Here is a 13,485-nt window from a genome sequence, read left to right as displayed (position 1 = left end):
CTTGCAGGCTTTCCTGTAAAACAGAAAACAGCATCAGCTTTTTCATTGACTCTGCTTCCCTTTGTGAAAGGAAAGAAATTTGGCTTTTCACAAAAATACCACCAAAAAGCCCAACGGCAATTTCTGATCTTGCTTCAAAGAGCACACACAACATTTGCCAGGAAGAAGTCCCCTCCCATCTATTTGCTCCTGTCTCCCCCCAAAAATTCCTTGTGTATGAGCTGGGCAAAATGATGAGAGGGAAGATGGCAAAAAAATGTTCACATTTTCTGCAACAGGCCATTACTAGAACATAACTCAGTTTTCCTACCTTATTTGTCACATGCACACACAATATGCTGTATCATTTTAATGAAAATTGATACACTTCACTAGTCATGACACCAGTGCAAGTAGCTCAAGCTCAGACTTATAAAACCTTTACATCTTGCTACTTGATGAGGCATTGAGTTCTATGTTGTAGAAAATACCCTGTGTACCTGTTTCCATCCTCACTATTTATGTGGCATGTTTTGTTTGAGAGGTCACTTATAACACGTATAGCCTGACCTGAAAATACAGAACTAGTAATAACTTTATTTACTAATTAGCTAGTTACCTACTGATGATCTAGTAACATTATCCTTACCGTACGAAAACAGACTCGCAAACCACTAAAGCACATCCCAGTTGGAAGGCAGTATGCATTAGTGCAGTGATATAGCTTAATGGCTGAGGGCAAATGAAGGATACCGTGTTCAATTCCAAATGCTCCTCCTCATCCCTCTGCTGTGTGCGTTAGAAGCACGTAAGCAATTTTCTCAGAAATGCATCTGTGCGAACCTTTAGAAATGCAACTACCTTAAAACCCCTAACATATCATTCTGGTAATCTTTATGAAATGACACATTATCTGGCTTTTTTGGGGGAGGTGGGGTTTTTTTGGTAGGCGCAGGGCAGGGGGGATGTTTTGGCAGGTTTGGGGGTGGGTTTGATGGTGTTTTTAAAGAGAAAAGCAAGAGTTTACCTAGCAGGCAAACCCACCAAGTATGTGAAAAACTTTTTCTGAGGTATAAATAATATCTTCAGTAACAAGATCCATGTAATAAAATTATTCATGAATGTGCCTGTGCAGCAGCCATGGTTAACAGGCATGAATATGCATGAACTGCAGATGACTGGACCACACATTTACCTGAACAAGGCAGCTAAGACCTTAAACTCAATCACAAGCTACATGTGGAGAAAGCACCTGACACACCATTAAATGTGATTTCAATTTATTCTGTACTTGTCTTTGTACTGGTATGGCTAGTAGGTACCTTGATAATCCCAGTTTTCAGGGCAGGCTGTATAATGCACTAGATTTGCTGTACTTTCAAAATGCCATAAACCAGACAGCAAATATCTTTAGGCAGGGCTTATAATCTTATTTATATTCATTCCAAATATGCTTTGTCTGCCTTTTAAGTTAACCAAATACACTAACACTCACTTCCAGTACCTCTGAAAATGTCTTATTCCTTTGGAAAAGTACTGAATACATAAATTTGGCAAATTAAGTTTATTATATATTTTCATTCTGTGGGAAGTTTTTCTATGATGAACAAAACCATGTAATTACAGTACATCATTAGCTGAGATAAAAAAAAAAAAAAAGAAGAAGAAAAGAAAATATCCTGAAGATATTTTAAATCCTCTCTTGTTACAAAAAGAGATACAAATTTGCCAATGTTCAAGTACCACCATGCTTCCAAACTGACAATTTCTGAAGAAGAAAAATGAAACCACAATAAAATGGATACTCCACTTGTCAAAATTCCTGCATGTTTCTCAATTAACAGCTTTGAAGAAATTAACTGAAGAAAAAGAGCAGAAGAACGATAAAGAAATGATGCCAAGATACAAAATGAATGGGAAAGTAAGAGGAATCAGTAACTGTAGGAGAGAAAAAAGTAACTGTAGTAAAGAGAACTAAAAAGGTGTGTGGGTTTTGGTTTGGTTTTTTTTTCAGCAGAAGCAGTTTCCTGCAATTTTCCTAAGGCTTCTGGATCTATCAGAAAGGCTCAGTTTTTCAAAAGTTGCTAATATTTTTGAAAATAATCAAAATAAATCAAATTGAATGTAAATTAGCTCTTTAGCAAATGTTTTCAGAAAGCAGGAAAAGATGCGTTAAGTTTACAAAATTAAATTACAGTACGTTGGCTTTAATCAAAGTATTAATTTTATTATTTTTCTACAGATTCATCTTGTAGGTTATCATCTAACAAACATCAAATCGATTAACCTTTACCAAAAAACACCCCACACCCTTGCAGGAGCAGGCAAAGGAAGTAGTTTTCTTTTCATTTTGTGTAATGGGAGACTGGGGCATACCTGGCTTCTCCAAAGACCAGAGAAGCAGCTAGTAATAACTCAGTGTAAAAGTCAACAACCTCAGAAAAGCAAACCAAAGTACAGCAGTAAATACAAGTTTACCCCATGAGAAAACTCTTAATGGAAAACAAATCCACCAGCAGATTTAGTAATTATCTTTTTACTAAACAGCCCTCTTGCTAAGGAAAACGTACCATATCCACCACTACCTAAATTGAGGTGTCAAATGTTACATTAAAAAAAAATTCTAAATTCTAAAAATTCTAAATAGTACAGACAGATGTCATTTTATTTCATAACTGTCATCATTTGTATTTTCCTTAAGGAGGGACTGTATGATAAAGAACACAGCAAGCAGTGCAGGATGGGTCAAGTGACACTGCGGGCTGACAGCCAGCAAACAGCCACAGAAGAAAGACAATTTTAACCAATTACTTTGTCTCCAAACAGCATCAACAAATAAACCTTAACTGCGTTATGCTCCTTTGTTAGTTCTGTGTCTTATTTCTATATCCTCCTCTGTTCTACAACTAATATGCTTTGTAAGAGACATTTATATCTACATTTCAAATGTACAACCTTTGACTGTGCTAACCAGAGCCAAAAAGCAAAGAGTTCTGTGATTGTATGAAAAGTCCACATGGGGATCACACCTATACAGCTGGGTCTAGAAAAGCAATAAACTCCTGAGGGGCTGGCCAGACATAGAAGGTTACTGGGGCCAGATACATAAATAAATATATACATACAAACACTGCATTCTAATAGCACATAAAGAGAGACAGCACCCAAGAACCAGGAGTACCAGTGCAGAGCCAGGACAGATCCACTTTGCAGAAAGACATGAAAACAGGCAAGTACCACAGGGGAGATAAGGTATTGAGCATAGGGGATGGTACAGAACTGGGTCTTTCGCCTCTGAAACACTTGGCACTGGATGGAGATGCAGAACAACTTCTAGGGGAGATGTATTTTAACTGACCTGGAGGTAGACTGTGATGAAAGTAGCAATCTGAAATTTTTGTTCATTTTTTCAGATGAGGAATGTGCTTTTCCAAACTCCTCTGTCACAACCATATTTCTGAAGTTAGATCATGGAAAATGCTTCAGGTTTCCTGACTCCAAATCAACAGTAACATACCAAACACACATTTATTATAACCTGGAATACTAAATCACCTCCAATCTATGTGTTTTAATTTACAGATTTGGGTAACTATCAAACAGACACAGCACTGTGCCGTCACCATTCTGCCTATATAAATGCATCCAAATACTCTAAGTGTAGATTAACTCACAACCCTTGGGAACTGCAGATGGCCAGCAACTTGGCAGGTGGTCTCCCACTCTGCTGTGCTGCATTGACTAGAAGTTTGGATCCCTGACAGCAACAACAGAACAAAATATGGAGATATTAAACCTTCCCACTAAACACTTATTTCAAGAGAAGCAGGAACCATTTCTCTTTTCAAAAGCCTGTTGTTGGAAACATCTGAACCTTTCAGACATTCAGCCAGAGGCAGGTACTGGTCACGGATCCCCTCAGCCAGAACGAGCATGTAACACAGGAGCAAACAAGGGCTTACCAGGTAAGTGGCAGGATGTGGCTGAGCACAGGCAAGGCTGCTCACTCTGCCTTTTCCTGCTTCTAAGAGATGGCTACATGACGAGTTACGGTGTTTGAATATTTGGACAAATTATACAAATCTAGAATTCTGTCTTTCAGTATCTCATACAGAGATGAATTAAAATCAAATTAGTGTAGGTAAGATATTTATTGTATTGTATTTGAGATAACTACACAAAGGACTGCATTACTTTTTGAAAAGTGTTGCAATGGCTGTACGATACACTTGGTCCAGTAGTTCTTGATAAGATGTTCTGAATTCCAATTATTGAGCCAAAAACATGTTACGTATACACACATGAGATTTAAAATCTAACCAGCTGTGAAGTTCCAAGCATTTGATTACTTATACTGAAAAAAAAAAACATTAAAAAGCTAAATAAAAATGTTGCCAAACATGGCTTGAAGGAGAAACTACACATAAAAAAATAACAAGCTAAACCTCTCTTCTTAAAATTTGCCTTTAGCTGTGGTACTATCCTACTAGCCTTGAAATATGATTTCAGGGAGAAGATGTGGTCAACACTGTTATTTTAAAGAGGACTACTCTGAACAAAAGAGCACTTGAAATTTTATTTTCATTTTAACAGTTATGAGGGAAAATACAATACAATAATTAAACACTCACCTGTTAAGCTACCAAGCGTAAGTTTCCGGCGACCCATTCTTTCAACGAGCCAGACTCCCACCAGAGTGAAAATGAAGTTTATAAATGCTGTCAGTGCAGCCAGCCAGATTGCAAGCCTGTCATCTTCAACTCCTGACATCTGCAAAATGGTAGCGCTGTAGTACCTGCAAGCAGAGGGAGAGACAAATACAAACACTGCTGATTTCAATTTGGCTCATGCTAAGTTTCTGATTTTAAACCAAAAAAGATCACAACAAATACCAAGTGTGACCTCCTGCATAATGCAGCCACAGACTGACACCCAGTTACCCTGGGAAATCAGGCATAGCCAAGGCATAACTTGCACTTGACTGAAGTTTTGACTGGAGAACATCAAGAAACAAATTGCAATTCTCTTGGCTGTTTATATTTTCAACAGTCAACCCTATTCTGCTAGAAATGGGGTTTGCATTTTTAATTTAAAAGAATCCCGCTTTCAAATCCAGCCACTGCTTTGTGCTCTATCTTTTTCCTGCCAAAACCTGTGTGATTTTAGCACTCTCTGTACTGTCTAGGGAAAGATAGTTCAAAAATCAAATACATTTTCACTCCCATTAAAGGTCACACAGAACTAATCTAGGGCATCCAACATGTTGCAAGTGAGACTCGCAACCTCCTGGGTTTAGGTCTTGCAGTTTTATTTCCCCGGCACTGAAGTGCCCCAAACTCACTCTTTTATATTACTTTCATCTTAACCAGAATACGATTGCTTTGAAACGCCTTAGCACCATGTTGCAGGGATGTGAATCTGTACCCAACAGCAGCTTTTGACAGAATTTGACAGAATTTGCTACTTCTCTCTAAAAGGAAATACAATTCCACACAAACAGTAACTCATAAATAAATCAACTGAGCAAAATGAAAAGGGAAGAAAAAGGAAGCCTGCTGCCATTTTTCACAGAGACCAAATGAACACAGATATTGTGCCTATGTTCTCAGGAAGAGCTAAATAAACCTTCACGAAAACACCTGAGCAGTTTTGTTCATGCTGTAGAAGAACTTTTCATCTTGTACTTAATTTGTGCTGACTGAAATACTGGATATTCAAGCCCCCAATTCCCTAGCAGCCCACAGGCTACCACACAGTAAAACAGCCATCAAAAATGTCAAAGCTCAATTTTCCCCACCCCCTCTCTGGTCAAAATGCCGCTTGATTCAAATGTCCCCTTGTTGACTTAATGCCCAGATACGTTCAGAAATTTCAGTGGCCCACGTTTTTCTATTCTAAGCATAAAACACTTTTTATTTCAAATCAATAATCCATAATAATCTGCCTGCCCATTAGTGACTGCGATGCCTTGTCCAGGCTCACTTCATCTGTAAGAGCTGTATACTCTGAGACCCTGGAAAGGGTGCGAATCTTGGAGAGATGAAGATTCATAAAGCGTAGACATCATCTGAACTAAAAGGCTGGTGTTAATATGTCCTTGCTTCTTAAGGCTCTCCAAATTAAATCGCTAACTGCTTGTCAAACCTGACATCGTACTGCACTATTCTAATCACGAAAATCACTCTCTGATCTCCCAATACACCTCTATTTTTCTTGTTAAGGGTAGGAAAATAACAATAAATATCAAGTCTTGGCCTGCTGTCACCTACCATGAAACTCCCATTTACTTTCACCAGACAAGGCTTCAGGAAGCCACGTTTAACTCCACACATCTAAATCTTCTCAAAATCCAATTCAACTGGGAAGTCAGAAATTGCCAGTTGTCAGCAGCAATGTATAGCCTACATAAAAGCACATAGATGTCTACTGTCTGATATACACAAACAGGCACCTTCTGCCCCCAGCATTCCTTCTGGTTGCTTATTGCACTCCCTGGTTATATATTTTCTCAACTAGAAGCTTACTGTTTATCCATAAATAAACAACATATTTCATTTCTCTGGAAAACAAACCAGGGAAATTTAGACCCTGCAAATCCAAATACCAAGCTACCAAAGGCTGGGTGCTGGGCAACGATGTTCACGTTTATTACGGTATAGCAATGTAGTTTCAAAAATGCATAAGAATTGCATAGATTATGATAACTACTAAACATATTTGCTAATGTTTACCTATTTTAGTACGCCCATTATTTATACCAACCTGTGCAGCGCTAACTGTCTATTAATGTAACAAGATGACAGGTCTTTTTAATTTCTTCCTGACAAGGAAAGAACTATGTGGCAGAAAAAGGTCAAGTTCTGATATTATACAGCCATAGTGACTACTGCAGCTCCTGCAGGGAATGCAGTTTTAGTGACAAAGTTGTGTAGTCCTAGCTTATTTTCTAAAATGTAAAGAAAATTACAAAATCACATGTGTATCCTTGGAATTTCTAAGCAAGTACTGTGTCTTAGAAAGCAAATAAATACAGACAAAGCCACATAAAGTAACTGAGTCGGACATATACAGAGAGATTTTACCATTGATCATTTCTGAGGACATCAAAACTATGAAGTTGTTCTATCAAGAATTGCTGTACATTGAAAAAAATGGAAACATTTTCACATTCAAGAATCCTCGGACTAATCCTTTGACTATATACTGAAAATGCATAGTACTGGAGGAAATGAAGCACCCCCCAACCCTTTCCTTCCTCTTCTCCTTTAAAGAGCCAGGGGTTTTTTAAAGCAACGATATCCAACGTTTAAAGAAAAGGAAAATTCCGCCCCCCCCCTTCAAGCACGTCTTAAAGACAATTCTAGATGCATCAGGATTCCCAGGTTAGCTCATTCAGCAGCAGAAAAGCAGCCCATCATGGCAGGCTTTGTAGCTCTTAAATAAAAAAAATCAGTGCCTGTCGATAAGGTGCCATCACAGCTTGGAGTGCCCCCATCTTTCACAAGGGGCTGCTCCAGTCTATCCTTTATAGCAAGTCTACTCCAACAAACCTTCTCTCTAAGACTGTCAGCCTTTTTGGACAGAATCTGTAATTCTTGTAAAAGTAATGAAGAAATCTAAGCAACTCAGAAGTACCATTCAACGTCTTGAAAACATTTACATTTTGGCTTTTAAGAAAACAAAAAAAGAGTACTCTGGCACTGCTTTGCCATGGGTTTGTTAACATTTCCTAGCACAATACTTTAGGAATCAATGTCCAATTACTCGACCTTCTCAGTCCAACAAAATCAGTCTCTAGAGGTAACAAAACCCTCTATCTTTTTTTCTTAACTCAACTGAAATAACACAAAGTAAAATGGCAAGTAATGCAATAGCCAAGAAGCGAATATTGATGGAAATTTAAAATGGTGCAATTTTGACAGATTTACATGCTTTTTTTCTGCAGCTGTGCATGAACAAAGATCCTCTCCTTGTGCTGTATCAGTCTATTATGTGTTATCAATTATTGGACTAAGACAGACAAAAGTATTCATAACAAAACATGCTCCACATTCACAAAATTGCATTTCGTTTACACCTTCAACCTGTTTCTCTGTTCCTTTAGGAATTACTAAAGCTTATTCTCATCAAGTTTGATGATTTGCAGCATGGGACCTGCATTAGATCCATCCCGGCTGGGGTCTTGCAGCGTTACCCAGCCAAGACACCGAGGGCACTACAGCATCCCTGGCCCCGAGCAGCAGGGCTGTCACACTGAGGGTAGCCCGGTCACAACCTCCTCCTGCCTGTAGCTGCAACTAGAGTGACTCGTGCTGCAAAGCATAAGATAAAGCATAGTTATTTTAAAAACATAACTGTTACAGCCTATATACACATGGAATATAGAGTCTTCTCCCCCAGCTGACTTTTACAGTTCAGCGAAAGGTTCAGGTGAGAAGCAGCAAGTCCATGTTTTCAGGTACAGACTCCTGCAGGCTGGCCGCGGTGCCATCTATCAAGCCAGACAGCTGCATCACTATGAGACTATTCCAATGCCAAGCAGGAAGCTGGACCATTTAGACAGATACCACCTTGTAAACCAAAATCAGAGGGAGTAATACTAATTCAAATTTCACATTGATTCAAACAAATGTAGCCCACTCAACTTACAAGTCTTCTAATTTGTTTCATGTTTCCCTTTTTTTGCAAACTATCCCACATCCCTGTAAATACAATTATAACGTTCTCCAAGACACCTTGTTGTTCTGACACACTCTTTGAATATGTACATTACGACAGCAGTGAGGAGAACAGGCTAAGCCATCCTTCACATTTCATCTTTGGGTGATTCATCTTGCTAACCTGAACAGCAACAGCCTGACAAACGGGATTGCCATGGTGTGGAATACAGAACGTCTGCAGCGACACACCACTCGGTGGTGGTTGGCTTCGCTTGCCACATCGCGCTTGCTGCAGGAGGAGGGCTTGGGGAAGGAGCCCATGCTCCTACATACAGCTCCCGAATCATTCCATCTACTCAAAGGCCTGACGTGCATTTGCCATGATATACTTTTGCTAAGAACTGAAAATGAATTTGTATAATAGTCCTATTGTTTCAAACTGGTTTTAATCCTGTAGAGACACACACACCTTCCTCTTTAGTCTTTTGTTTGCAGCTCGCACACAGCAATCTTATCATGTCTGGCATTTCTGAAGCTTCAGAGGTGCTGAAGGAACAAGAAGCACAAGCCACCTCTTGCCAGCCAGCTAAGCACCACGCAGCTGCTTGCTTGCTTCCCCCTGCCCCCCATGGGATGGAGGAGATAATCGGAAAAAGGTAAAACCCGTGGGTTGAGATAAAAGCAGTTTAATAACTGAAATAAAGTAATACTAATAATAACAATAACAATGATAATGAAGAGGAGAGGGAAAGAGAGGAATAAAACCCACAGGAAAAAAACCCCAAGTGATGCACAATACAACTGCTCACCACCGGCTGACCGATGCCCAGTCAGTCCCTGAGCAGTGATTGCCCCCCACCCCCAGCCAGCTCCCCCCAGTTTATATACTGGGCATGACGTTCTATGGTATGGAATATCCCTTTAGCTAGTTCGGGCCAGCCGTCCTGGCTGTGCTCCCTCCTGGCTTCTTGCGCACCTCCTCACCAGCAGAGCACGGGAAACTGCAAAGTCCTTGACGCAGGGTAAGCACTACTTAGCAACAACTAAAACATCAGCGTGTTATCAACATTATTCTCATGCTAAACCCAAAGCACAGCACTGTACCAGCTGCTAAGGAGAAAACTAACTCTATCCCAGCCGAAAGCAGGACACCAGGAAACTCCTGTTGGTATTATCACTGCTGGAAGGAGGCCAGGCACATTGAGTAACTGCAGTTTACTGAAACACGGACAATACAAGCTTCAGAACACCTTCTAGAGCAAAGCGGGCATCCTCACTACGGGCCTGCAGAATTACCATGGCTTCATCAATACGTTACACTGTGGCAACTCAGCTGTGCAGATGAACTCACAGTATCAGAAGGAGAAAGCAAAAGCAGCATATGGGAAATTAGATGCCAAAGTACTGGAAACGAAAACAAGATAGAAAGAAGTTGATATATCTGGAAGGAGCCAAAGACAGCAGATGCTCCAGGTGTAAGGGCACTCGGACAGAAGAGATGCTATGGCCCTGCCAAATACCACATGAAGCCTGGGGCAGGGAAACAGGCACATTGGCAAAGTGTGTAGAATCAGCCAAGTATAAATATCCCTCAGTTAGACTCGTTTGTAATGACTGCAGAGCAATATAGCAGCATTTGATGATATAATTGGAGTGTTGGGTAATGTGGTTCAACTTCCCAGCTTCACGTTCTGCAAACCACAGCGATAAGGACATGCGGCAGTTTCCACTTGCAGAGGTTGCATTCAGAGACACCATGGACACCGATTTGGAGACCTGGGCAGTTACTGAAACTCAGCTGCCTCCCCGTCTACCTCTCCAATCATGTCTGCCTAATCTCTTACCTTGCTTTTTAACAATCCTGCTTGAGCAGGTAAATTGGATCAGATGACCTCTAAAGGTCCCTTCCAACCTCAACCAGTCTGTGATTCTGTGAAACGCAAATTTGATTACCTCCTTTCTGAACCCCTATAATATAAATTAGTAATATTAATATCAACAGTAGCACCAATATTATGGAATATCTGAGCATAGACCTACATTTCAAAGGGAATTGCCTTTGCCAGACAATCTCCATCAGCTATGGATAATGAAAATGGAAAGTTACAGCAAGGATAAGAACTAACCTTACCTTTGACATTAAAGATATAATAAAAGTTGATCACAAAAACTGTAAAAATCCATTTCTTCACTATGATTCAGCATCAGTCCCAGGACTATCAATCACATTAGTCAGTTTACAGCCTTTAGATTCCTTAAAAAATTAAAACCTTAAAATCATGAACTGTTAGGTTGATAAAGGGAATATTGAACAACCTCAACCACCTCCAAAAGCCCACAGTGACGGACAGGGCAAACCTGTCCAGCCAAAATAGTTACATCAGGCCTTGTATGGCTCTCTCACAGTCCCTGCTCTCCTCCAATCCAACTTGATTGTAAACTTTTTTAGTCACCTTTTCAATTCACTTTTGCTAATTAAGCAAACAGCCTCGATTGAAATCACATGACTGAATTGCTTTCTCCTTTAGCATGTCTACCACCTTCCTTCAACTCCTATTTTGAAAACGTACCTCATCACCCAGACTTGTGCCCTACTGCAGACTGGCAGCACCCAACCCAACACGGTTAGCTTGTCTCAAGGTTCTGCTCTGCACCAGACTGCTCCAGTGTCAGGCCCTCCTGCAGGACACTCCACTGTTCTCTAAAATGGTAACAGTTACTATGGTTCAAAAATATCAGTAAACATGGTTCTATCTTCTGCATTTGAAAAATCACAGAGAATGTGAACAATGATATTTACACACACAAAAAATTACATTTAAATATATATGACTCTGCATGCAATTATATACGCACACAATCTTTGTGGCTAATATAATCCTGTTAAATGCGATGAATCTTGTTTTGTTTCACATGATGAATCGCTTCAGCAAGGCAGCAGGAGACATTTTGTCAAATCTACTCTTGTCTTACAAAAGATACTTAATAATTTTAATCGATTATAAGATGTTGCTGTTTGTGCACGTCAGTGGCTGGCAGAGATCAGACATGCCTGTATGAAAATGTACAAACAAAAGATGTCCATCTTTCCACTGGACATCAACAGGACCCTTCCAGCTCATTAGCTCCTCCAGCTCTGTTTAGGCCTAGTGGATACACGTACCATTATTTTCAGATTAAGAGGACAAAATATCTAAGAACTACATGCCTGAAATCTTGCTAAAGCCCACCAATCCATAGCAGATCCTGCTGCTTTATAGAGCTCCCATTTAAGACCAACAGTTGAATATTCTTTCCCATACTTCTATTTTTGAAGTCCCGAGGAGCTCTCTAAGGAAAAGGTTGCTGTATCATCTCAAAGTCTACACCGGATTTTTCAAAATGAGTGCCTGAAAGGCAGCCTGGGGGACTGCCACTGTCTGCTTACCTACTGTAATTATACCTTCAAATTCCCCATTTAGCAGTAATGATGTATTGTGTTATAAATGCTTTCAGCATAGAGTCAAATGAGACAGTGAATGCCATTTATTACAATCAGTGTATTTTGATAATAAAAAAACCTCAGCATTTGGTACTGTTTGACAGGTAACTCTATACACCTGTATACAGTGTGTGTATACATATATATATATACTGTATACAGTAGGTTCTCTGATTCACCACGTTATCCATGTGCATGGCACATTAAAAGGTTTTAAGGATTACCATTTCACTATGTTAAGAAAACACGGGAATTTTTTTAGTGTCCAAAGAGAATAAATTCTATAGCTATTACGCAAAGTAAGTGTACCAGTGTCTGAAAGGGTTTAAAAATACCTTTAAAGGCTTAAGAACACCAAGACACACAAAGAAATTCACTTCACTAATTTAATGGGATACTGTCACACAGCTGTTGGGTCATTTGAAAATACTGTTGCAGTATCTGCTGTGAGACTGGAGAAAAATTCCTTTTTTATTTATTTATTTATTTATTTGCTTTGCACCAGATACATCTTTGTACACAGCCAGAGTGCTTTTCATGCTCAGTCATTGCTCCTGCTTATTTAGGTCCTTCACAGGTATCACCTGAAACTATGGGGGAGGGAAATTGTTTTCTTCTTCATAACGGAAAAATGGTTAAATAAATTAAATAAATAAAAATAAATAAATAAATTTTAAAAAAGTTAAATAAAATAAATAAATAAATAAATTAGAACTACTATTTAGAAGGAAAAAAAAAAAAGGCAGAAAAATAAGACCAAACTCCTACATAAGTCTGTAACAGACCAAGTGCGCTGTAGATGCAAGAACACAACCCTGTAGTTAAATCCACTGAAGAAGTAGGTTGAATTTAGCTGGAGATTTAAACTGAATTTCCAGGAAGAGCTCGAAATTAAATGAAAGCTCTGGGACAAACAAAGTCTTGACCATCCTGCTCTTCCCAAAACAGAGATGCAGTTTCCAGCACAGAACATCACAGTCCATAACACCTATATGCTTAGCAGTGCAAAAAAACCCAAAGTAATGTCCACTTTTTCACCTTGTCTTCAGTGTCTTCACTCGATATGTCAGTGCTTAACTCCCCAACAGAACCTTTATGAAAGAAAATCACCACCATCATCGCTATTTTATAAATGGAGACCACTGAGGCTTTTGGGAAGAGGAGGAAGATCGATGACTATTTGCAGTTGTCCACCAGTACTACCTGCAGCAGAATAAAGACACTCCAGAGTCTCAATGCAGGTAAGTGCTCTCTGCAAATTAGTAAGTATACAAGCAGGGAAAGAAAATGCCCCAGGTGTTTCACAAAATATACCTTCTTCCATTATTCATTTATTCTGACAACTTCAGTTTAATTTAAATTATG

The 13,485-nt window shown here is 39.4% G+C and overlaps 1 protein-coding gene across 2 annotated transcripts in view; it reads right to left on the bottom strand.

Annotated features, from left to right (window-relative positions):
- Positions 1-13,485, bottom strand: part of SLC2A13 (solute carrier family 2 member 13) — a 169,355-nt gene that overhangs the window by 45,181 nt on the left and 110,689 nt on the right. For both annotated transcript variants that reach the window (XM_056341392.1, XM_056341393.1), the window contains exon 5: positions 4,611-4,774. In XM_056341392.1, the coding sequence (XP_056197367.1) occupies positions 4,611-4,774 (164 nt within the window). The remainder of the gene's footprint in view (positions 1-4,610; positions 4,775-13,485) is intronic.

This window comes from Falco biarmicus, chromosome 5, assembly GCF_023638135.1.
Source record: "Falco biarmicus isolate bFalBia1 chromosome 5, bFalBia1.pri, whole genome shotgun sequence".
NCBI classification, from domain to species: domain Eukaryota; kingdom Metazoa; phylum Chordata; class Aves; order Falconiformes; family Falconidae; genus Falco; species Falco biarmicus.
Note: the sequence above shows the minus strand (reverse complement) of the source record. Positions and strands in the feature narration are given on the sequence as shown.